Source organism: Peromyscus leucopus, chromosome 20 (genome assembly GCF_004664715.2).
Source record: "Peromyscus leucopus breed LL Stock chromosome 20, UCI_PerLeu_2.1, whole genome shotgun sequence".
NCBI lineage: Eukaryota > Metazoa > Chordata > Mammalia > Rodentia > Cricetidae > Peromyscus > Peromyscus leucopus.
In genome coordinates, this window is record NC_051080.1 from 5,905,555 (window position 1) to 5,932,039 (window position 26,485).

At 44.4% G+C, this 26,485-nt stretch overlaps 1 protein-coding gene and 2 long non-coding RNA genes across 3 annotated transcripts; 2 read left to right on the forward strand and 1 right to left on the reverse strand.

Annotated features, from left to right (window-relative positions):
• The first annotated feature begins 661 nt into the window (after positions 1-661).
• LOC114708553 (olfactory receptor 10AD1-like) lies at positions 662-16,162 on the forward strand. Its single transcript, XM_028891907.2, has 2 exons — positions 662-730; positions 15,032-16,162. Exons 1-2 carry the CDS (start codon positions 662-664, stop codon positions 16,160-16,162), a joined length of 1,200 nt encoding a protein of 399 aa, XP_028747740.1.
• Positions 16,163-16,709: 547 nt separating this feature from the next.
• On the reverse strand, positions 16,710-21,693 carry LOC119086341. Its single transcript, XR_005089598.1, has 2 exons — positions 21,441-21,693; positions 16,710-17,587 (listed from the first exon to the last, which is right to left on the reverse strand). It is a non-coding gene; the product is annotated as an uncharacterized LOC119086341 (long non-coding RNA).
• Positions 21,694-22,242: 549 nt separating this feature from the next.
• On the forward strand, positions 22,243-24,160 carry LOC119086340. Its single transcript, XR_005089597.1, has 5 exons — positions 22,243-22,333; positions 22,713-22,803; positions 23,037-23,125; positions 23,543-23,632; positions 23,751-24,160. It is a non-coding gene; the product is annotated as an uncharacterized LOC119086340 (long non-coding RNA).
• The last annotated feature ends 2,325 nt before the right edge of the window (positions 24,161-26,485 follow it).

A 26,485-nucleotide genomic window follows, 5' to 3' on the forward strand; every position in this document is an offset into this window, starting at 1 on the left:
TGTTTTGGGTTTTTGTTTTTCGAGACAGGGTTTCCCTGTGTAGCTTTTTGCCTTTCCTGGAACTCACTCTGTAGCCCAGGCTGGCCTTGAACTCACAGAGATCCACCTGCCTCTGCCTCCCGAGTGCTGAGATTAAAGGCATGCGCCACCGCCGCCCGACTCTGCTGGGGTTTTGTGTGGCTTGAGCTTGTGTAGGTCTTATGAATGCTGTCACTTCTGTGAGTTTATATGTGCGGTTACCCTGTTGTGTCTGGAAAAGACTATTTACCCGTAAGCCACATACCCCTTCTGGATCTTACAACTTTAACACTCCCTCTTCTGCAATAATCCGGAGCCTTGAAAGGAGGCGGTGTGGTACAGATGCTTCCTAAAGGGTTGAGCGTTCTGTCGTCTCTCATTCTCTGCACCACGACCAGTTGTAGGTCTCTGTATTGTTTGCCATCTACCACAAACGGAAGCTCCTCTGATGAGGGCTGCATTCATCTACGGTTACGATGGTAAGTCGTCAGAAGTCCGTTTACCACTGTGTCCCTTTAGTAGAAGAAGGGCGTGAGAACCTACCGTCTAGTCACAGGTTCTTGGTTCCAATAACCTTACTAGGTATAGGTTTTATCTTGTGGAGTGGGCCTTAAATCTAACCAGAAAGTGGTGGGTTACCCCCATGACATTTGTGATAGAGCCAGTGGTCACGTCAGGCTGTCGCTGCTATAAACCAGAGGTGCGCAGCTGGGTGAGACTGGCGATGACTTCTCTCCCCTGCTAGCACTCAGCACTTTCTGGCACTGTGAAGCGAGCCAGTGGGAATGAGGCTTCCAGGTCAGTGACCAACTTGGTTTTTCTATGCTGTGTGACTCAAGTATGCAGTATCTTCAGCAACAGGGGCTTATCGTCAAATTCTGTGATATCTGGAGGTCTGTGGGACTTTACTGGCCAGCGACTCTAAAACAGGTAATCCTTTCCTGGAACTGGGTTTATAGTTATTAGTCTGTAATCTTAACAGCTTTTTAAAAAAGTTCTTTTATATTCCTGGTTAGCTGAAAGCTTTTTAAAAAATTAAATATAGGTGTGAATTTTCAATCAAATAGATGGATTTTCTAGATAGATAGAGATCATCTATCATTTTCATTTATTTGTTAATATGGTGATTTATATTAATTCACTTTCTAATGTCAAATCAATTTTGAATCATCATGATAAACTCCATTTATAATATAAGGTATTAATTTTTAGTACATTGTAAGATACAGTTTGCTAAAAGTTTGTCTAAGAATTCTGTAACTATAATTCTAAGAAAATTGATTGACTTTGTTTTGTCAGATTTTGGTACTGAAGTTATGTTAACTTCATTTAAAAGTTGAGATGTTTCCTTATTTCTAATTCATTTGTGTTAGTTCTTGTTTGGTTGGTTTGAGATTTTTTTCCCATTATCACATAATACTTAAGATAAAGAATGTATGTGGAAGGAAGATTTATTTGGGTTGATAATTCTGATTGACTGTCTTCATTTTTTTTTCCCATGGCAGGCAGCATACTATTGCCTGAGCATGAGGTGAGGTGAAACACATTATGACTGAGAAGCAAAACAGAGCAAGGATATTTTATTTTATTTGAGGGCTGTTGTGAATGGGGGTGTATCCATGATCTCCTTCTTTGTATGTTTATTGTTGGTGTATAATAAACCTAACCAAGGAAGTGAAGGAAGTCTCCAATAAAAATTTTAAACCTTTGAAGAAAGAGATAGAAAAAGATAATAGAAAATGGAAAGACGTCCCATACTTGTAGATTGGTAGAATTAATATTGTGAAAATAACTCTTCTACCAGAAGCTATTTACAGATTCAATTCAATGCCAATAAAAATCCCTATCTCATTCTTTGCAGAAGGGAAAAAAAACTATCTTAAAACTCACCGGGACCCATAAAAATCCCAGATAGCCAAACCAGTCCTCAGCAAAAATAAAACCATGCTAGAGGTATTTCTATTCCAGATCTTAAGATATACTTCAGAGCCATAGTAATAAAAATGATATGCTATTAGCAAAAAATAGACACTTAGACCAATGGAGCAAGATCAAAGACCCAAACATGAGCCCATGTAACTTCAGACACTAAATAATTTGACAAAACTGCCAAAAACATACACTGGAAACAGAAAGCATCTTCAACAAATGGTGCTGGTGAAACTGGACACCCCTGTACGGAAGAATGACATCAGACCTGTACCCATCACCTTGCACAAAAAGTCACATCACATGGAACACACATCTAAAACTGAAACTTTCAGAGACATTTAAATGGTGAGAAGAAAAGGTAGGCAGCGCCCTGCATGATGTAAGTGTAGGAAGAAAACTTTCAGGACTCAATTACCTGAGAATTAAAGACAAAAATTGACAGGTGGGACTTCATAAAACTAAGACGTTTCTGCACAGCAAAAGAAACAATTATCCAGGTGAAGAGGAAGCCCACAGGAAAGGAGAGAATCCTTTCTAACTGTACATCTGACAGGGGATTATTATCTAGATTATACAAAGAATTCAAACAGCAAAGAATCAAAAAAAAAAAAAAGACTCATTCAAAAAAATGGGCCTGAGACATAGAGAGTTCTTAAAAGAAGGGAAAAATGGCTAAGAAATATCTCAAAAAATATCCATCATCCCTAGCAATTAGGGAAATGAAAATCAAAACAACCTTGAGATTTCGTCTTACCCCAGTCAGAATGGCAAACGTCAAGACAGCAGACAACAAATGCTGGAGAGGATGAGGGGAAAAGGGAGCCCTCATTCACTGTCAGCGGGGTTCCAAATCTGTATGGAGAATTCTCAAAAAGCTAAAAACAAATCTACCAATGACCCAGCTACACCACTCCTTGGCATATGCCCAAAGGGCTCAACATCCTACTGCTCAGATACTTGCTCGGACATTTTCATTGCCATTCTATTCACAATATATGGGAAATGGAAATGACCTAAGTGTCCTACAATCCATCAATACATAAGGAAATTGTGGCTCATATGCACTATGGAATACTAGTCATCCGTAAAGAAAAAAGAAAAAGGAAATCGTGAACTTTGCAGGTTCGTGGATGGAACAGGCCCAGAAAGACAAATGTCACATGTTGTCTCTGGGAGGCTCCAAATCTTCAGATGTGAATACACAGGCTGGGCTGTAGTAACTACAGAAACCAGGAAAGTGAAATGGGACGATTGCCAGCGTTGGGGGGGTTGGGGACAACAGAGAGGGGTACAAGTATAAGATCAGGGAAGTGGGAGGAGGGGGGCTCTTTAGGGAGGGAGAAGGTGGTAAATACAGAAGGAGGTGAGAAGAGGGTAAAGGGGAATAGGCTACAACAGATATGATGGGGAAATGGAAAGGGGGGGCTCCTTAGGGAAGGGGGAGGGGTAAACACAAAAGGAGGAGGGGGAGTGAAAAAGCATTATGAATGGCTGAAGAGCCTCAAGACATCATGCTGTTAACTACTTACCTTAAAAAATCCCATACGGTAATGTGATTCAGTGTATAAATAGACATATATAGTTTTCATGAACTCTTCCCATCTGAGCTGATGGTGCTCCCTCCAAGAGTCAAAGACGACCTAACTAAACTCCCAGTATCAGACATGAGATTTTAAGTTGTGAGCCAGGGATGTCTGAGAGACTCCCCAAAACACACAGCCTATTGCCAGTGCCCTAGGTTGCCACTCTACAACCCCCAGAAGTGGAAGGTTAGTCCCTGTTGCTGAAGACACCATGCGCTTGGGAAACAGGGCCCAGCGGTCCCTGAGCTGAACTGACCTGAATGTCCCCTCTCTGAGGACTGGTTTTCACGGTACCAGAAGGTGCCATGCAGTCTTCCAAAGAAGGGAGGCAATGAAAAATCCTACCTAGCTACGACATCTAGGAAGCACATCAACAACCAGGATGGCCCCATAGGCCTAAGGCGCTGTAGTGGCACACATAACCGTGGTGATACCAACTGCTCTCTAATTGTATGTAAGATCCACTCAACAAGAGGGAGACCATGCCTGGAAACCTGGCCAACTTCTCAGTGCTAGTGGATTCATGGCTAATGGGGGAGAACCTACAACCACTAAGTTGCCAAACCACCCTAATCCCTCCCAGCAATCTGTACATTTTCCCATCTATCCATAGGCAAGTGTAGTCTTTACCTCTGATCAAGGAAACTTCTCTTTGAAACAGATAGAGACCACTACACCAAACCACAACCCATCATAAGCAGAGTTGTGGTGCCCCAGTCTCAATCTAGAACACACTCCCACACCTCAGGCTCAGGGAACATTGCGGAAGAGAAAGATTGTAAGAGCCAGTAGATCAGCATAGTAGGCTTTCTGGGACTGCCAGCCCCCAATCATGACACGAAGACTTGTTATTAGTTATGAATGCTTGGCCTTAGTTTAGGTTTGTCCCACTAGCTCGTATATAACTTATTTTAACCTGGTCTCTTCATCTACGTTTTACCTCGAGGGTGTTTACCTTTCTTTCATTCTGTATGTTCTACTTTCCTGCTCCCTCCGTGTTTGTCTGGCAGCCACCCAGCTGGCTGATCCCAGCATCTCCCTCTTCCTCCCTCGTTCTCTCTTGAACCTGTATTCCTCCTCCTACTTATTCTCTCTGCCCACCAGCCCCACCTATCCCTCTACGGCCTAGCTATTGCCTGTTCAGCTTTTTATTAGACCAATCAGGTGCCTTAAGCAGGCAAACTAAAACAAATACAACACACCTTTACATAGTCAAACAAATGCAGCATAAACAAATGCAACACATCTTTACATCGTTAAACAAATATTCTATTCCACAACAGATCAGGGACTCTTCTATGAGATTGTGCCTTCCAGCAACATCAGAAACTATACCAATAAAGTCAGACCAACATGACCACCTAAACATGCCCAAGCAGGGTGGACACTAATGAGTAGGCCAAAGTGGATGGGGAAAAGCCCACGAGGCCTCAACCCTACACAAAGAACTACAGGCAACTGAGGAAAAGCTGGGAGCAGGAGAGGTGACCCCCCTCAGGGATGAGCGCACCAGTTGCTTGTCCAGTACCAAATGGTCAGCCCTGAAAACATGTACACAAGAAACATTATATGGATGTAACAGACTATATTTGGGAATATATATATATATTCATGCAATAACAATTGATGAAAAAAGAGGTCATGAATTTGGAAGAGAAAAGGGAGGGATATATGGAAAGGTTTAGAGGAAGGAAAGGGAAGAGAGAAATGATGTAATTATATTATAATCTCAAAAATATTTTTTAAAGAGTGAAAGGACTTCCTGACTTGAAGGTGGGGGTACAAGGATCATATTTACCAGGTCTCTTAGCTACAGATGAACACAAATTTCTCAAGAAAACCTGGAAATATATTTAGCCCTCCAGGCCACTTTCCATGAACACAGCCTCCCAAGGGATCCTTAAAAAGGACCAAGTAACACTACTCCCCAGGGACACACTTGGAATGGTCAGGCCTCAAGAATGAATAGTTGGCCTTATTACAGTTGGCTGCCATAGTAACAAACTAGAAGCTCCTGTCTGTCTGGGGGAGGGAGAGGGAGGGGGGTCACGTAATTGGGCAAGCACACCTGAGAGATAGCAAAGAGGATAAGAGGGAGAGGAACCCAGGTGGCCAGCCCTATAAGTGCACAGCTAGTCTACAGCAATGCCCTGCACCCTCACTCGGAACCACTGGATTCCTCTTCTGCATCCAAGACCAGCACAATGTCCTCATCAGCGTGTCCCAAACCCCAGGGTCAAGGTCAGTGAATGAACTCTCTTCTGCTATGGAGCTGACCTTGTCTCTGACCTTGTCACCAGAGCCAAGCATTCTCTGAATTTCTCAGCATTCACATCACACAGGGCTCTGTACGCGGTGGCCATTAAGAGAGGTCACAGATTCGACTCCATTAACCTTTCCCTTGCTCGGTTTCTCTCTCTCGAGTCTCCCAGAGTCTCCATTGTCCTGGATCTTTCACTGTATCACACACTCCTCTGTATGCCGCCCCCAACACACACACACACACACACACACACACACACACACACACACACACACACACACACACACACGTCCATCAGGATCTCAGTCTGCTCACCTGCCCTCTTGGCTGAGTCAGACACCACACCACTGAGGCCCAGGGAGAGCTCCCCTGTCTTGTTGAGTCCAGTTTTGGAGGCTGGGAAGGAAGAAAACCCAGCTCAATCTTTCTTGCTAGACCTGGCTCCCTTGTTCTGGTTCTGCATCAACACCCAAGCGGGCGAAGTCTTCTGCCAGCCCCGCTGACTCTCCATGTTGGGGTTTTGTCTCATTTCTTCTCGTCTGTAGGTGGCGGCTCCTGGAATCTCTCCTACTGTGCTTCTGTGTGCTGTCCTGTTCGTTTTCACGGTTTTCATAGCTCGTTATCTTTTGATCACTTGAGTCCCTTGGTTTCCCACACCTTTCCTCCTACACTGTTTGGTGCGAACCCTCCCTCTCTCAGGCTGTGCTCTCTCATTTTGCTTTTCCTAAGCCTCTGTCTTTACGTTTGTACGTCTTAGTGCTTTCTAGTTAAATGATATTTTCCCCTTCTTCCCTGTGGAAAGGGAGGCTAGGAAGTGTCTCATGGATGGTTCTCTTTCAGAGATTGTGATAAAGGACATGCCTTCCACATTTTACTGGGGATTTTTCTGGGGGTGGGGGTGGGGGGGACTGGTGTTTCCAGTGTCTATCAGAGCCAGACAAGAGGAAAGAGTACTTAAAACAAAAAAGCAAACAAACACACAAGTGAGGTGTACAGAACTCCCTGAGAATGAGAAGCAGGAAATACTAGGGGAGAGTGGAGAAGGTGGGTGAGGTCCTTCCTCCCTTCTCTAGATGCCCTCAGCAGCTGGGGCTCGTGAGTGGGAGAGGCCAGGCAATCTGTGAAGCAGTCCTTGGATGTGGGAGTGAAGCCATGGGAAGACAAAAGGAAACTGACTCAAAACTAATTATATAATTTTAGTTAATCCTCATTTCCTAGGGGTAAAACTTAAGACACCCTGTCAACTCACCCTAGAGTTGAATTTCAGACACGCCTAACCCAAACCAAAGTCCCTGTGTCTCCACTGGGGATGGGGTTAAAGGTGGGATGTGTTGTTTTTCACGAATATTAATGTTTTATTTTTCAGTGTAAACATTAGCTTTATAGGTCATTTTGGAATGATAGCCTATGGGGGAAAGACTATATATTCAAGAAAAATAATTACCCATAAGGCACTTAGCTTCAAGTAGCAATGTCCCCTCACTTTGTGCTTCAAATCTGACTCAAAAAAAAGAAGAATATTTTTCATTTACAAATAAATGCCACATATATTCATGTTGTGAAACATGACGTTTCTTGGCCAGGTGTGGTGGCACACACCTTTTAATCCCACACTTGGGAGGCAGAGGCAGGTGGAGCTTTCCAAATTCTAGGCCAGCCTGGGCTGCACAGTGAGCTCTAGGACAGCTGGAGCTACTTAGTAAGAGGCAGCCTCAAACAAACAAATGGCGTCTATCACTTGTTTGTCTGTTTTCTGACGTGTTTGAGATTGAAACCACAGCTTTGCCTCTAGTAGACAAGGTTCCCTCCTACTGAGTTACATCCCCAGCGCCCCAAGATGTTTCCACATATGTGTATATTGTAACAAGGCTAAATTTAGGCAACTGATGTATTGATCACCTCATAAAAGTATCTGTTTGAAGTAAGGATGGTTACAAACTATTTACTCAGCAATTTTCAATTGTATAATTGTCAAAACGTAGTTACCATGTTGTACAATAGATTTCATGAATTTATTTCTCATGGCTATCTCAAGTTGTATGTCTTTAGACTAATCCCTACCTCTGAGGACCACCTCTCTGCTCTCTGTGCCTTTGGCATGGAGTTTTAGATACCACATATTAGTGATATCATACGGTATTAATGAATTAATTTCTATTGATTTCACATACAATATCCTTTAAGTTTAGTCCATGTTATCCAAAATGAAAGGATTTCATAATTTTTTTAGGTTGAATTCTATTTAATTATTAAATACCACACTTTTTAAAAGTCTGTTGATTTGTTGAAGGATACGATCATTAATTCTACTTCATAGCTATTGTAAACATTACATTGAACACTGTGGTAAAGATGTGTCTTCAACCTGCTAATTTAATTTCCTTTAAGTATGTTGCATCAAATGACACATATATTTTGAATTTGCTACCCCATAATGTTTAACATAACAGCTGAACTCATATTCCTACCAACAGTGTGCAAAAAGGGCCCCTTTTCTTTACATCCTTGCCAATACTTACCTTTCATATCTTTGTTTAAGATTTTATTTTTAATTATATGATTTAATTCTTATTATTTTATTTAAATTTATTTTTAGTTGTGCTTGTGTGTGCACACATGTGCATACTCATGCATGCATGTGAGCTTAGTGCCTGTGGAAGTTGGGAGCAGGTCCCCTGGAGCTGGAGTTACAGACAGCTGTGAGCTGCCATACAGGTGCTGGGAACCAAACTCATGTCTTCTGGAAGAGCAGTGTCCATGCTAAACTGCTGAGCCATTTCTCTAGTCCTGACTGTATTTTTGTAGATAATTATGAGGACATGTGGAGGAGGCTGTGCACATGAGTGCAGTGCTCACGGAGACCAGAGGAAGGTGTCAAATCCCCCGGAGCTGAATTCCAGGTGGTTGTGAGCCACCTTGTGTAGGTGCTGGGAACCAAACTTGGGTCCATTGCAAAAATTCATGATCTTGCTACTGATCCATCACTCCAGCCCTCTTTACCTCCTTCTACCACACCGTTCTAGCTGGTGGAAGTCATATGTCACTGGAGTTAGAGTGTGCTTGCCTGATCATCAGTAGCGTTGAACTTTATATTTTCACTTGCCTGTTGACTGTGTATCTTTCTTACATTGAGAAGTGTCTATCCAAGTCCTTTATTTTTAATATAATTAAGTTGCTCTCTCTCTCTCTCTCTCTCTCTCTCTCTCTCTCTCTCTGTGTGTGTGTGTGTGTGTGTGTGTGTGTGTGTGTGTGTTCACAAGATGTGTGTGTGTATGGAGACCAAAGATCCGTGTCTGGTGTCTCCTTCCTTTGCTCTCTATCTTAGGTTTTGAGACACTCTCTCACTGAAGGTAGAGCTCATGGATCCAGTCAGGGCTCCACCAAGCTCTCAGATCTTCTTCTCTCTCCTCATCTTCAGGAAATACGGCAAGAGCCTGAGCTTCATGCTGGCATGTGACGTCTCCCTCAGGTCTGGTCTGTAGTACCACACTCTTTTCTTCATTCCTCTGTAGTCGTGAATGGAGACCTCACCCTTAGCTCACCTACCCTGTGCTGTCATTCAGAACACAGAAGGCTTCAGAATCCTTTCCTTTTCAGGATCTGCCACATACTGTGATTGGCTTAGAGCTGCTTTTCTTTTCTTCTTTTTTATCTTTAAAAATGTTTTTTTTTGAGAATTTCATATATGTGTACAAAGAAATATGATCATATTTGCCCTGCATATCCCCTATTCAATTCTCCCATCCCCCCATATCCCCCATCATCAAATCCCCCACACAATTCATGTTTGATTATTTTTATTTAAATTTTTTTCATTTTACATACCAACCACAGTTCCCCCTCCCTTCCTTTCTCTCAATCCCCCCCATCTCCCACCCACACCACCCCTATCCACTCCTCATAGGGGGTAAGACCTCCCTTGGGGAGTCAACCTAGGCTGGCATACCAAGTTGGGGCAGGACCAAGCCCGTCCCCCCTGCATCAAAGTCGGTGCAAGGTATCCCACCATAGGGAATGTAGCTTCAAAAAGCCAGTTTATGTATCCGGGATAAATCCTGGTCCTACTGCCAGGAGCCCCACAAACAGATCAAGCCACATTCACTCACATTCAGAGGGCCTAGTTAGGTTCCACGCAGGTTCCCTAGCTGTCAGTCCAGAGTCCGTGAGCTCCCACCAGCTTGGGTGAGCTGTCTCTGTGGTTTTCCCCATCATGATCTTGACCTCACTTGCTGCTGTGATGCCTCCTCCCTTCTCTTCTCTGCATCTGCTTCCATCAGTTACTAGATGTAGGTTCTATGATGACAATTAAGATAGTCACCAATCTGATTGCAGAGGAGGCCAGTTCAGGCACCCTCTCCACTATTGCTAGGAGTCTTAACTGGGGTTGTCCTTGTGGGTCCCTGGGGATTTTCCTAGTACCAACTTTTCCCCTAACCCCATAATGGCTCCCTTTATCAAGATATCTCTTGCATTGCTTTCCCTCTCCCTCCCTCCCACAACTCGCCCATCTCGATCCCTCATGTTCCCATTCCCCATCCTCTCCCCTCTACAACCTCCCCTCCTAGTTTACCCCAGGAAATCTTAACTATTTCCCCTTCCTGGGATGATCCATGTGTGTCCCTCTTAGGGTCCTCCTTTTTACCTAGTGTCTCTGGGGTTGTGGATTGTAGCCTGGTTATCCTTTGCTTTGTGTCTAATATCCACTATGAGTGAGTACATACCATGTTTGTCTTTCTGGGTCTGGGTTACCTCACTCAGGATGATTTTTTTTCTAGTTCCATCAATTTGCCTACAAATTTCATGATCTCGTTTTTTTTTTTTTTTACTGCTGAGTAATATTCCATTATATAAATGTTTCACATTTTCTTTATCCATTCTTTGGTTGAGGGGCATCTAGGTTGTTTCCAGGTTCTGGTTATTATGAATAATGCTGCTATGAAAACAGTTGAACAGGTGTCATTGTGGTATGGTTGAGCATCTTTTGGGTGTATGCCCAAGAGTGGTATAGCTGGGTCTTGAGGTAAGTTGATTCCCAATTTTCTGAGAAACTGCCATATTGATTTCCAGAGTGGCTGAACAAGATTGCACTCCCACCAGCAGTGGAGGAGTGTTCCCCTTACTCCACATCCTCTCCAACATAAGCTGGATTACAGAGGAGTTTTTGATCTTAGCCATTCTGACAGGTATAAGAGCTGCTTTTCATTACAACCCAAACTCTATCATATTTCATTGTTTACTGTGTATTTTTATATATGGGATAGCATCAGCGTTAACAATAACTACTTGGGACTTTGAGGGGTCCAGTAAGTACTTACTGCTCTTTCATCTTGTACTGAATAAACTGAAGAAAAGGGAGGGGGGAGTCAACAGAGAGAGGGGCCAATATATGACCTTTATCAGCAACAACAAACAAGCCAACATGGACTTGTGTGTGCCTGCAGTTAGGCTGGCTCATTCACCAGCCACTGGAAGCACCAGACAGCACCAGAGCCTCCTACACAGGGGTAACACCCACCCTAGGGAGCACAAGTAACAGTGTGCTCAAAACAAAACACTCAGGTGGCCACTTCCTGTCCTCTGTGATGGAGTAAAGAAAGTCAGATGATCCCTGTCATGTGGAAGGAAATAGCAAAAATATAAGAGAGGTGCCTCTCTTCCCCACCTAACAGTGCCTACCATTTTATTCATCTACCTTGTTCTGTCCATGGTTGACCAGTTTCCACTCTCACATAACTGATCCCCTGGTACAAACAGCTGCTCTTCTGAGATGCTCTTGGACATTTTGGAAGTTCCTATTTTACTTGCAGGTGGTTTTGAAATGATCAGAACAATGGGTCAGTTAACTATAACACTAGACCCACAGAGAGTTCATTCTCTGTCCTGTTCTACTGCCAAACCATGTGCAGCTCATTGTCCAATATAACTAGTCAGCAAATCTTCAATGAGATTGAATTGCCTCATTAAGGGATATTAACAAAATACAGGCTCAGACAATATGGTGCATACGAACTACTTTGAAAATTGTTCCTAATTTAAGGGCTCACAGAATCCTCCAGTATTAGAATAGGGACTCAATATACTTGTACACAGTGTCTTTTCCCTATGTAGTCTGCAGAAGACAATTATGGTGCTCTTCTGGTGTAGCAAAGAAGTCCCACAAATGTACGTGTGAATGTATACAGATTTATCATTTAGAAAGATACGTATGTTGATCTCACCATTACTATTAATTAAACCCATTGTAAATACATTCCAGCTTAAGATTAGTTGCAGAGGATGTAACAACAATGTCTACCATTTAGTTTTTATTTTTAAGATTTATTTTAGGCCTGGGGAGATGACTCAGTGGGAAAGAGTACTGGCTGCTCTTCCTTCAGGCCTAGGTTCACTTCCCAGCACACATATGGTGGCTCATACCATGTATAATTCCAATTCCAGGGGATCTGACACCACCTTTCAGCCTTTGCAGGGACCATGCATAAAAGGAGTACACAGACATATATGTATGCAAACATCCATACACATAAAAAATAATAAAATAAGTTTATTTTTAAAATTTAAGAATTATTTTATTTTTATTTTTAAAGACTTATTTTAAATGATTTATTTATTTTTATTTCATGTGCATTAGTGTTTTGCCTGCATGTGTGAAGGTGTCAGATCCCCTGAAGTTGGAGTTACAAACAGTCATGAGCTGCCATGTGGGTGCTGGGAATTGAACCCAGGTCCTCTGGAAGAGCAGCCAGTGCTCTTAACTGCTGAGCCGTCTCTCCAGCCCCTATTTTATTATTTTATTATTTTTAATTATGTGGAGGTGTGTGTCTACATGTGGGTGTGTGTATATGAGGGCAAGAGCCCACAGAGGTCACAGGCATCAGACCTACTGGAGCTGGAGTTACACATGGTCCTGAGACACCAGAAGTAGGTGATGGGAACCAAACTTGGTCCTCTGATAGCAGCAGCAAGTGCTCTTAACCACCAAAACATCTCTGGCCCCCTCTACAATTCATTTTTAAGACATCCTTTGTCAGAATAGTATTTTTTGAGAGTGAGAATGTTTTTGTTTGTTTGTTTTTTAAATAGAATACTATATGTATTTAGCTTTTCTAAAACTAGAGAATTAACATTTTCTTTTTCTTCTACTTTTAAATCAACAGAAGAGCATAGGATTTTTTAAGTCAAGCATGGGCACAAAAACTTTAAAGGGGGGCTTGGAGAGATGGCTCAGAGGTTAAGAACAGTGGCTGCTCTTCCAGAGGACCTGAGTTCAATTCCCAGCAACCACATGGTGGCTCACAACCATCTGAAAAAAAAATTAAAAAAAAAAACCCTTTAAAGGGGCAAGAGGGTCAAAACACACACTCTGACAAGCAGGCAGATGAGAGTGTGCATTACCAAATGGCAATGTGAGGCAGGCAGCTCCCCCTGCTCTATAATGTGCTCCACACATGCAGTGTGGTAACAGTGCTTAAGAAGACATTTGTCTACAATAGCATTGATGTCAAAGAACTGAAAAGGTCACCAGACACCGCTGTCTTCCAGAGTGGCCCACCAGCTCAGACCATCCTCCCTGGAGCAGCTCCTCCTCAAACACCACGCCATCTCTGTCACTAGGGACAGTGGTTCAGTGACAAAGCCTGAGCAGCAGAGCCACGGGATGAGGTAGGTGTGGTTTGCTTTCCAATATTCCACATCTTGACACAGACGCCTGACCACCCAACTGCTACTGGTATCTACCAAGGCACTCAGTGCTGGCCAGCACAGAATATTATTCCTTCTCAGTGAACTACAGGCAAGCATTTGCTCTTTAGTGGGGCTTAGTGTGTCCTCGAGTTAAATTCCAACTTCTTCTTGGCCAAGGCCAAGAATTCTATGGATTGTAGCTCACTGACAACTGATGTTGCTCAACCATTCACTAGCTTAGTCCCAACACGTCTGCTGAGTGCAGGATTGTGGACCCGTACTAAACTGTGTCCTCACCTTCCCTTCCCTTTCCAAACCACCAGAGTAGTCCTAGGCACCAGAACTTTCCAACGTGAAGATGGTAGGAACAGGCCCAGGTGATGCCTTGATGACCAAAAAACCTCACTTAGAGGGAGTCTACTGCTTCCCAGAGTGAGAAACGGAAGGAGGCAGACAAAGGGAACAGTGGGCTCACAGAGAAGGCTGAGTGAGGATGTACGGAAAAGGAAATAGAAAAAAAAAAAAAGCTGGTGGGAGAAGGAAGCAAAGCCGAGGTGCACTGTCCCTTTACAAGCACGTCATACATCTTAACTCCAAACAAGACGAAAAGCACAACCGTTTTAGAGTGAATGCAGTGACTTCCCGAAAGCTACAGTAGTCAGAGCTAAGTTTCTGAGGATGTGCCGTGAACACCATTGACTCACAGAGGCAAAAGGGTTGGAACATGTGTGGCCTACACAGAGATTCTTTCTCACAAGGATGGCTGAATTATTTCCACCAAATAGTGGGTAGATTCCAACTGCTAAGGGAAAGGGGTTTCCTGATTTAAAAAAAAAAAAACAAAAAAATACAAGCAATCCTAATCTCCAGCGTGCGCTGTGTAGTGTCTGGTGTATAGCAGCAACAGCAACCAGAGAGGGAGTCTGAGGAAAGATCCATCACAGTAGACAGCTAGACACGACTGCCTGTCAGCCACTCCCACTTTAGAGACAGCCCTGCTTAGTTTCCCCCAACGGCTCAATCCATTCAGCACCTCAAATTAGGTACAAAATGACTGAATGTCGTCCTCGTTTAGAAAGTACCACCTTCATGTTGGCTATAATGGCATCTGCCTGTGATTCTAGTTCTTGGGAAATAGAGGCCAGAGTTCAAGACCATCTGGTGCTACATGAGACTTGCTCTCAAAAAGGAAAGAGTGGAAAGTAGAAAGAGGGGGAGGGAGAGAGAGAGAAAATGAAGGGGGGAATGAATTGAAAACAGAAAAAGATTACACAATTTACCTTCAAATATCTCTCAGGTGGATCCTACAAATGATCCTCTTTAAGCTAACCACCACCTTCCTTCCATCACACACTCCATCCCTCAAGCTCTTAGCTTCCCTCATCTGACATGAGCCCCAGGCATAGCTATTTTAGTCTTTCCCCTCTGAATGCATCCTGGCCATAAGCAGTCCTTTGATGTTGAAGGACCTGGACCACATGCACCATCTCACAGAGCATCTCAGCGATCCAGACTAAAGGGGAACCATCGCTTCCTCGGCTTCTAAAACTAGAATTTATGTAGAGAGCCTCTGGTGACCCTGGCATTTTCTTACCAGAGATTGCTAAGTTCCCAAACTGTCACTGTCACCAGGGAAAGCCTCTTGCTGGGCTTCTGGGTCCAGGGGAACATCTCACCTTCCACACAACTGTGTCCTTTATGCTTTTCCTGCCCCCGCCCCTCCTCCAACAGGCCCCAGACAGCAGACCTGAGGAACAGCAGCAGCACAGTGACCGAGTTCATCCTCGTGGGCTTCGAGCAGAGCTCCCCTTCCACACGAGCTTTGCTCTTCAGCCTCTTCCTGGCTCTCTACAGCCTCGCCATGGCCATGAATGGCCTCATCATCTTCATCACCTGGACTGACCCCAGGCTCAACAGCCCCATGTACTTCTTCCTTGGACACCTGTCTTTCCTGGACATCTGCTTCATCACCACCACCATCCCACAGATGTTGATCCATCTGGTGACCAAGGACCACACGGTCTCCTTTGCCTCCTGTGTGACCCAGATGTATCTGGTCTTTGGTGTGGGTGTGGCCGAGTGCATCCTCTTGGCTTTCATGGCCTATGACCGTTATGTCGCAATCTGCCACCCACTCAACTATGCCCAGATCATGAGCCAGCAGGTGTGTGTCAGGCTGGTGTGTTCTTCCTGGATCTTTGGGATGGTCAATGGCATCTTTCTTGAGTATATATCATTCCGGAATCCTTTCTGCAAAGACAACCACATAGAAAACTTCTTCTGTGAGGCCCCCATAGTGATTGCCCTCTCCTGTGGGGACCCTCAGTTCAGCATGAAGTTGATCTTTCTTGATGCCATTGTGGTGCTGCTCAGCCCCATGGTGCTCATTGTCACCTCCTATGCCCGCATCCTGACCTCCATCCTCAGCAGAGCCTCCTCCTCAGGGCACAAGAAGACCTTCTCTACTTGTGCCTCTCACCTGACTGTGGTCATCTTTTTATACACCTCAGCCATGTTCTCTTACATGAATCCCCGCAGTACACATGGACCTGACAAAGACAAGCCTTTCTCTCTCCTCTACACCATCATTATTCCCATGTGCAACCCCATCATCTACAGCTTCCGCAACAAGGAAATGAAGGGGGCCATGGGGAGGGCCCTTGGGAGAGGCAACCTGGCTTAGGCTGCACTTGCCCAGAAGGAAGCCCTCTGGAGAAGTTTCCTTCAATGAGGGGTGAATGGTTAGTTTTCCCAGCCCTTGATCACCAATTCTGGAGAGGCTCTAATTTGCAGCTTCCTTGGCACCAGGCTCAGATATCAAAGTTCCTCCTGATGTCTAAGGCTCACTTCTGACTTCATTTCCAGAGTTGGTTTTCCATGGACTTTCCTTAAGAAAATGTGAGGCTTTCCTGAATTTTTCCTCTGTGTTCCTCAGGATTCAGTGAATAAGTGCGTTGAACTCTATCTTGCTTGTATAATTCTTCTACATGCCATTCCCAGGATAAGTTTTGCACATACATTTAGGAATAAATGATCTTTCAGCCTTTTAACATGCCATATTAGGTTTTTTTTTTTTTTTTTGGTTTTTCGGAGACAGGGTTTCTTTGTGTAGCTTTGTGCCTTTCCTAGAACTCACTCTGTAGACCAGGCTGGCCTCGAACTCACAGAGATCCGCCTGCCTCTGCCTCCCGAGTGCTGGGATTAAAGGCGTGCGCCACCACTGCCCGGCATTAGTTTGTTTTTAAATATATTTTTAGTTGAAACAGAATTACATTCCTCTTCCCTCCCTCCAGGTCATCCCAGCTATCCTCCCTCAAACCCACACCCCGTGTTGATAGCCTCATTTTCTTTATTATTGTAACATATGTACATGTATGTATGTATCTGTACACACAAATACATATAAATAGAACTTACGGAGTCTGTCTTTGTTGTTCGTATATGGTTTCAGGACTGACTACTCTCCATTAAACCCCCCAAAGGCCAACACTACATAACTTTATCGTTTGTGTGTTGCTGGGGAGGGCAGGTGGGGGAGGTCAGTGTTTCAAACCCCTTCTTCTAAATCCTTCGGCTTCTTTTAGTGACCCAACCATCTGCCTTTCCATTTAAGTAAGTGCCCCACCAAGCTCCACAAGCCACAAGTTTCCTTATGTTTACAATACCCAAATCATGCCCCACCCACCCTACTGCCTTCCTCCTGCTCCTCCATCTTTGACTGAATTCTTAATTAAATCACTTCCCCTGCCTCCTCACTGTAAATGGATTTGTTTTATTCTTGGTACTCCGAGGAACGCTACCCATGCTCTCTCCGCCACCTCAGGAGCCTCTGTCTGATTTTTTTCCAGCTTGCCGGACTCTGTTCCCTTACCCGGACCCCCTTTGTTAGTGGTTTTCTTTGTTTTCCAATTGCGTGTTTTTCAAGCCCCTTTGATAACAGATAGGTTTTCTTTTAAAACCTATGCTCTTTGAGAGTGCGATTGCGCTCCATTTGGAAGGCCATCAAACATCAATATTCGGTCCGCATCCTGCGCATCACTGGCTGCCCTCCGTAACGGTTGACTCACAGCAATAGCTTCACTCCATGGCACTACCGTCTTATGAGTATCTAGAAATCAGAAAAATGTATGAAAACCTGGTAAAAAGAAAGAAATGAGACAGCACTGATATGTAGAAAAAGCAATACATGTAGAGTCTACACGTTAAAGAAAAAAAACTGCAAGGAGGTTAAACAGGCGCAAGAGACTTCAAAAACGATTACAACTGGAGATTGAACTCAAGTCCACACTAGAGGGATTTTTGAGCTTTTCTAGGCAATGCGACAGGATACTAAATTAACAGACAAAAGTCAACAGCCTTCCTATGTGCCAATGACAACATGCTGAAGAAGAAATCCAGGAAACAATCCCATTACACACACACACACACACACACACACACACACACACACACACACACTGAAAGCCCTCTACTGTGAAAGCTTCAAAACACCAAAGAACGGGAGGTGGTGGTGCAAGCCTTTGATCTCAGCACTTGGGAGGCAGAGGCAGGCAGAGCTCTGTGAGTTTGAGGCCAGCCTGGGCTACAGAGTGAGTTTCAGGACAGACACCAAAGCTACACAGAGAAACCCTGTCCTGAAAAACCAAACCAAACCAAACCAAAACACTGAAGGGAGAAATTGAGGAAGATGCTAGAAGATGGGAAGACTGCCCCCGCAAATGCATCCCTGGGCCCTTCATCACAGAAATAGACTAAAATCCATATGGAAATACAAAAGCAAGTCTGAGCAAAAGGATTACTACTTAAAGTATTGCAACATTATTTCAAGTTTTATGACAAAGCCAGACTCGTAAAAATAGCATGATATTGGAACCAAAGCAGACATGCTGGTGAGTGGAATTGACTAGAAGACCCAGATAAAATCCCATGTCACTACAGCCATCTGATTTTTGACAGAGGCCAAGATAGTGTGTATCATTAACTTTACAGGCTCTGTAATCGCCTGGGCGTCGAGCCTCCAGCATACTTGTGAGGCATTGTTCAGCCTCTGAGCATGCCGGTGAAGAATTATGTTGATGAGGTTAGCTGAGGTGGGAAAAGCCACACTCGAGGTGGGCAGCACTGTTCCCGGTTTTGTATAGGAAGCAGCAAGCTAGCAGAGCACACTCTCCATCCTCTCTGCTTCCTGCCTGTGCATACCATGTGACCAGCTGCTTCAAGCCCCTGCTGCCTTTCCTTCCCAGCCATCACAGGCTGTATGCCCTTGAACTGTGAACTGCAATAAACTCCTTCTGTTTTATCGCTTTTACTGGGGTGTCTCACACAGCAATGGGAAAAGCAACTAAGATAAATGCTAAGAATACACTTTGCAGAAAGACGGCCTCTTCAACTAATGGTTCTGCGGAAACTGATGTCTACCTGCAGGTATCCCAAAATGAACTCCAATGCATCAAGAACCTCAACATGAGACCTGAAACTTTGAAGATGCTAGGGGGGAAAAGTAGGGGTACACTTCAAGATACTGGCATAGGTAAGGACTTTCTGAGTAGGACTCCAGCCAACAATCAACAAATGGGACCTCATGAAATTAAAAGGCATCTAACAGCAAAAAGAAACTGTCTGCCAGGTGGTGGTGGCACACACCTTTAATCCCAGCACTCAGGAAGCAGAGGCAGGTGGATCTCTGTGCATTCAAGGCCAGCCTGGGCTACAGAGTGAGTTCTAGGAGAGTCAGTGCTATATATTGAGACAATGTCTCATGAAAGAAAGAAAGGAGGGAGGAAGGGGAAGAGAGGGAGGGAAGGAAATAAATGACTGGGTCAGTGAGATGGCTCATCCGGTAAAGGAGCTTGCAGTAAGGCAATTCTGGAACTCACATAGATGGAAGAAGATCCAAGAGGAGACCTACTCCCACAAGTTGTCCTTGGCCCTTCTTATAGATATCGCAGCATGTAGGTGCTTGTGCATACACACATTCACAAAAATAAGTAAGTGTAAAAAGTGTTTAGAGAATAAAAGGGAAGAATGATGCCAGCCTTTTTCTTCAAATGCTCTTGAGGCTGCAGAGAGAGTAGACCCTCATTCATTGTGTGGGGGAGTGTAAACTGGTGCGGCCACTAAGAAAAGCATTGCAGAGGTGTCTCAAAAAGCTGAAAATAGAACTAACATGATCCAGCTATAACACTTCTGGGCAGATACACAGAGGGCTCTAGATCCTGAATCAGAGGCTCCATTCATAATAATTAGAAAATGGCACCAGCCTAGCACCCATTGCCTGAAGAATGGACATTGAAAATATAGTAGCTATATATAATATAATTTTATTCATCAGTAAAAAATGAAATTTGTAGGAAAAAGGAATGAACGGGGGAACATTATACTGAGGTAACCCAGGTCCAGAAAGACAAATGATATATGTTCTAGAACGTGTGGGTCCTAGAGTCAAACTTGCAGATTTGTGTGGACCGTCTGTAGGAACGAGGAAGCTAGAAAGGGGTCCAGGGCTGTGTAGGGGGAGGGGCTCAAGTGAGAGGAGAGAGCAAAGGGATGGTCCAGGAACCGGGAAGGTTGAAGCATGGATGAGTACAGGAAGAGAAGGTCAGGACGATTAACAAAAATCAAGAGGGTAAGAAAAGGCCTCATGAGATCTACTTTGTAAGCTGAACAAAAATATTTTTTAAGAAGAGGGAGGGGCTGTGCTGGAGAGGAAACGGCCCCTGTGTTGCTAATTGGTGTTACCTAAGGGAAAAGTAAACTTGTCCTATGTCTTTAAGAAGACATTAGTTTAACTTTTTGGAGTTAGGTTCCTACCACACCCCGAGACTGAGAGATGGGGTGCCATCTTCCTTAAGGATGGATATTCAGTAGCTCAGGTACTGGAATTCATAATAATTCCTAAGTCATAAACTGGAGGTAAATTTCCAAGATTTATATACATATCAAAGGACCAGAGAGAAATTAGCAATCCCAAGCATTCTGATTCGGCAAGAAAAGGGAGACTTATAAACAAGAAGGGCCCTGTCGAAAGTTATCAAACCGAGAGGAAGGTCTAGATCTTTCAGGTCACTATGGAGGAAAAGAAGGCCTCATCTTCCTGCCTGGAGTCCTAGCTTCTCTAAGTGTGAAATTCCAATTTGCAAAAAAGCCTTTGAAGAGGAAAAGAAAAAATGGTAAAGGAAAGGCAGAGAAAGAAGAAAGGGTGCTTTGAAAAGTTTTGAGAAATAACTTCATAGCCTCACATCAGTGGTTCTCAACCTTCCTAATGTTGCGACCCCCAACCATAAAATTATTTTTGTTGCTACTCCATACCTGTAATTTTGCTACTGTTATGAATCATCATGTAAATATCCGTGTTTCCCAATGGTCTTAGGCGACCCCTGTGAAAAGGTCATTTGACCCCCCCTCTAGGGGTCGCAACCCACAGGTTGAGAACCACCGCCTTACGGTTACCTGGCACTGGTAGGCAATGAGATTATGAACAGGGCAGTTCAGCCAAAGAGCAAGCGCTGCTAAAAGGCCCATGCAAAGCACCATTGGAGCACAGGAAACAGCAGCAGGATCAACCTTCACAGCTGGTCCCCATGACAGTAAGGTCGTTATGAGATACTACCACCCTACTTCATATCAAAACCCCAAGTTCCTAGAGGGTGTTTTTTTTTTTTTTTCTTTTCAGATCATACATTATTTACAAGGCTTGGCTGCCGTGTTCTCACTCAGGTGCCCAGAACCTATCCCTCCTCTCCTAGCATGACACTGCTGCTGTCCTCTTGACCACTTCCTCAGCAGCTGTGATTATCTGTAGATAACCTGCATACACCATTAACTATGTCACTGGAGGGGCGGGGCTTACGAGGCCCCTCCCCTCCCTAGACACCTGGGTAGTTAATGGTTACAGGGGGCGGGGCTCAAGATATTCAGAGTTAAGGGTTACAAGGAGAGAAATCCTTTCTTTGGTAGCGTACCTGCCCCTAAGTTGTCACGGACCTCAGTTAAATTCATTGGTTCACCAGCTGCACTGGGGTGGGATTTTGTTACTGTCCTCAGCTCGCCTCGGAGGTCCAGAAGAATGCTAAGGAGGTGATGTTAGCAAAGCCATGGAGAATACGGAGGAGCTGTAGGGTGCTAAATGGAGAGGGGTGCTGGCTGTCAGGACTAAAATTCCAAACAAAAAAAAAAAGGAATCTATTCCTTGTAGATGTGCGGTCAACAAGCATGACAGAAGGCGAGTTGGGGCCAGGAATGCTGGGAAATCAGACCCGGGGTGACCTCGAACTGCTCTCTCCCAAGGCCTCCTCCCAGTCGGAAAGGCTCACAAGCGATGCCACTGCCTGCGCCAGCTCTCCCCACCTGCGGCCTCGGACTGCCCCCTGGAAGGGAAGAGCCCCAGGGTCCACAAAAAGCCAGACAATTACTAAAAGAAACGGCCCTGGAAATGCTCGCCTCGTCCCAGCCCAGCCCTCCATTTCGTCCTAGGACTCGAAGATGGAGGGAGCACCATTAAGCTCTAGCGTTAGCTCAGGCTCGCCTAGGAACCAAGGCATGGGAAGGACCCTACCCGATCTCTGAGATCCTTGGGCCCCTTCCCCGCGGAGGCCACATCTCCCTGCCCAGCTCCCCCTGGCGGCAGCACCCTGCGACGCGGGCAGGCCTTGACCTGATTAGGACCGGCGAACCTGCGACCAATCGGCCTTCCTCCGCCTCTCGGCGCGCCGCTGCGCAGCCAATGAGCGCCGTCTCCCCGGCCGCTCCTCCCGCGCCCGATCCAGATTTGTCAAGCGCGGAGAAACAAGGTCTATTTCGGGAAGGGACTGCAGCGGCCGCGGTCGGCAGCTGCAGGAGCCCAGGAACCCCAGGCGTGAGATACCCACCCGACCGAGTAACCCTCCCCTTCCGAGGAGGCTGCTAGGGGGCGGAGCACAGCCGGGGGACCTCGACCAATCACATTAGGCCTCGGTAGCTGCCAGTCCAGTCCAAGGATGCGGAGCCTAAATCTTTCCAAGCGATAGCTCCATTTTTAGCGAATTGTGTAATGCTGGGCTGCACTTTACCGCCGGTAAACAACTGCAATGTCCTCAGCCGCCTTATGGCCCCCTTTCAGTTAACGGCTCGAGGAAAGCCTCCTGACGCGTACCTGGAGTCACTGGGCTCTCTGAGTTCCCATGACTTGTGTCTTTCTGATCGCTCTACTCCCTCGTTGTCTTAGAATTCATTTACTTTTCTCTCTGTCCAACTAGTACGTGATTAAAATTTCAGACCTTGGCACAAGCGCTTTGACCGTGACGGGGTGTTGTGACGGTATCCCTCATAAAATCAAGCAGAATCCTGGTACGTTAACCAAACAGAAGCAAAGCTTTTCCTACCGGACAGGAGAGAGAGTATTCCAGAGTCCTGACCCTACACAAGCCCCTGAGTCACCTCCTCTGAAATAGTTTAGTACATAGAAATATGGTTTATCCGGGTCGTGAAAATTAAGCGCACGTATTTGTTAACACTAAATCTAAAGATCTAGATGTCTTCTGTCTGGCTCTTCAATTCGTCGCCCTTGTCATCCATCTCAGGGCGTGGAAGACTGACCTGCGTAAACTGCCCTCGTTCATCTCTGCTTTCCACGGGGTTCCATCCATGAATGGCAAAGGCCGAGCACAAGGTTGAGTATCTAGTCCCCTGGCTTTCTCTTTAGGGAGTCCCTTCACCTACAATTTCTGCTATTGATCCCCACTCTCCACCTAGTTCTGCCTCCAAGATCTAGAACAGAACTCACTCTGCTTCTAAATTTCTTGTGATTTTCCCACACCCCCACCTGGGCCTTTAAAAATAGCCCTTTGTTAAATTCTCTTCAAATTATCCTATCCTAACGCAAGACCCTCCTCCTTTACTGGGAAGCAGAAATAATCACCTCATATAGGAACATTTGAGAGTGGCTACAGGGGCTCTGGAGAGAGGCAAACCTGAGCACCGGGCTGTCATTCATTCGTTCATTTGATGAACCTAGGAGCTGTCATAGATATTTTGGAGTGTGTCTGTTACACTGCACATTTTTTTCAAGAACTCTCTCCCCCCACAGGAGTGGGCCATTGTCACCAAGAAAATTCTATGAGTTATCACATCCACCCACCATCACTACAACTGTTGACCCTGTCCAGATAAGTCAATGGTAACCTTTTTTTTTTTCTAAGAATGTATATTGCTATGTAGTAGATAAGACTATTTCAGATGGGAACAGACAAGAGCCTCAAGCTATGGAGCACCTGACTTCTGCCTTGTATCCACAGAGAAAAAAGTTGGTGTGAAGAGAAAATGCGTTGAAGTCAGAGGGAAAGAGAAATAAAAGACCATGTCTCCGGAGAAAGAGCCTAAGATAATGGCTCTCCTGCTCTGTGTGAAATATTGATGTCTACTTGTAGTAAACCCCGGAATTGTGACCACGCACCCATAACAACTATTAGCAACACCCTGTGTGCCCCGAGTACCACACACCTCTTCTTTATACTTAGAGTTCATTTTGCTGTCAGAATTGGGAGACTTTCCTGTGAGATTTTCTCATTCCAGCCTTTCATCTTCCAAATAGTGTTCTGATATATTTCGGTTGTTTTATTTGCTCCACGAGGGATCAAATTAACCATAACTCTGGCCCATGGCATGCACCATTATTGATGTCTTTTAGTAAAAACTCTCTTGTTCATATCTTTGTTTCTCCTTTTATGGCAGGTAATAATGTTCTACTGTGTATATCTGTGTTTAGTTGCTTTGTGGAATCTTTCTCCTGTACTGGGGATGGAGCCCAGGACTCTACCCATGCTCGGTAAATGCCTAATGCCAAGCTATATCCCCATTCCTAGACATACACTTTTCAAGTTCTCCAAAGTTGGGGAGATGTATATCCTGTCATGTGTTTTATTTGTTTCACTGAGTGTGGTTTTCCAGATCCATGCCCTATGCCAGATACTGACGTTTACTCTGCCTCATGGTGATGCCTCTCTTGACCCACTCTTGCAGGACCAGACTCCAGTGTCAGCTCCAGGCATACTTTGGAACCGTACATGGGACATCCCTGATTGCTCCATTCTAGAACTGTAACAAGGTTTCCTTTGTACTGTGTAAGGCCACTGGTTGTGGCTCTGTTTGACGTATCTAAGAAATTCTGAGTGGCTGGCTCTGCAAAGCGGGCGAAAAGAGTGCAGGACTCTGACAACGCTTGCCACTTCCTCGCCTGGTTTTGGTAGATATCAAGAGATACCACATCCTTGGTTGAGCTTGCAATTACATTACTAACCACTTTAATAAAATTTCCATATACCTATTAGGTTTCCCTCCTTAGTAAATTGCCTGTCCATGCTTGTTCCTTTGTGCCAGCGCTTTCTGATCTGTTCCTGTTTCTTTGCAGGTGTTATTTGTACATTTCTGGAATGGTATTTCATTCTTGTTAGTCATCGACCTGCTTTGTCTGTGATGCCCTTTGAAATTCACAAATTCTAACAGAGGATAAATATGTCGAATTTATTGTTTGCTCCTGCTACAGAAAATGGAATGCTTGTTACTGCTACAATCAAAACTCTTTGAGTTTGAATTTGTAACATTTTTATCTATATAACATTAGCATATTAAAAGGTTAACTTTTTTTGTTTGTTTTGAGACAGGGTCTCTTTATATAGACCAGGTTAGGCTAGAATTCTCAGAGATCCTACTGCCCCTACCTTCCAAGTGCTGGGATTAAATGCATAAGCCATCATGCCTGGCTCAGTGTTAACTTTTAAAAGGTATTTATTTCATGCATTTATGTGCATGTGGTGTGTGGGTGTGTGGGTGTTCAGAAATTTTAAATTTTTGTAATCAGAGTCCTTGTGGTGCTTTTGAAAGTACTGATATATAAGTACCTACTCTCTCAGTTTGTTTTTTTTCTGCACTACTGTGTATCTGAAATTTTATGGTGAGCTCCCACTAGTCATGACATACACGCCTCCAAAGAAATTATATTGACTAAACATCATCTTTGAACTTTTATTCCCATGGACTTTTCAACTACAAAAATTATATCTAAGTATTTAAAGTCAGGTTTGTTTATGTATTTTGCCTGATCTCTGTGGCTATCAGGAACTCACCCATGTGGTTATTTTCAAGACTTTCCTCCGGGATGCAATTAGAGCCAGAGCAGCATCAACCGCTCCTGTCAGCTCCTTCCAAACCAGGGGTTCTCAACCTTCCTGACGCTGCGACCCTCTCACACAGTTCCGCATGTTGTGGTGGACCCCCAACCATAACATCGTTTCATTGCTGCTTCATAACTGTCCTTTTGATGGTTATGACTTGTGAATATCTGTGTTCTCCGGTGGTCTCTGGGGGTCACGGTCGAGAACCTCTATTCTAAGCAATTGCATTTTCATTAAATTGTTTCACCCTTCCTTCTGGAACTTGGCTTTGGCCCTTTATTTGTTCTTGAGATGTTTTCTTAACTTCCAGCACATTTTTACAAAGATACTTCTTTCCTCTCCTTTTATTTACTGAAGTGGTTCCCTTTGGAGTTCCACTCTCTGGGACATAACAACAACACATAGGAAGCTGTCTTCATGACATAGAGTGCTACGCTGGCATTCTCTCACCAGAGAGAAATTGATGTAGACACAATATGTAGGTTCATTTAGTGAAGTTTAGGTTGGTGGTTTGGCCAACGCCACTCCAGAGTAGGATGCTGTCTCTGTTACTGTCTTCCAATGTTATGTTACATGTCCTTTGTAGTATAACATTACAGATTTTCTGTGCAATATTTTTTACTTCGCTTCTATTTTACCTTGTCCCACCTGTATACACATCTACTTTCCCTATACACCATGCCATTTTTTACATGGGAATATCCCCCAATTCAATCAGCAGAACTCACAGAAAAGAGGTTTTCCCCTCCATCTTCTGAGAAGCACGTTGCCCTTGCTCAAGAACACAGCTTTCTCCTATGAATAGACCGCAAGCTCCTTAAGGGCATGGAGAGGTGGGATAAAGGAGCATCTGAAAGGCA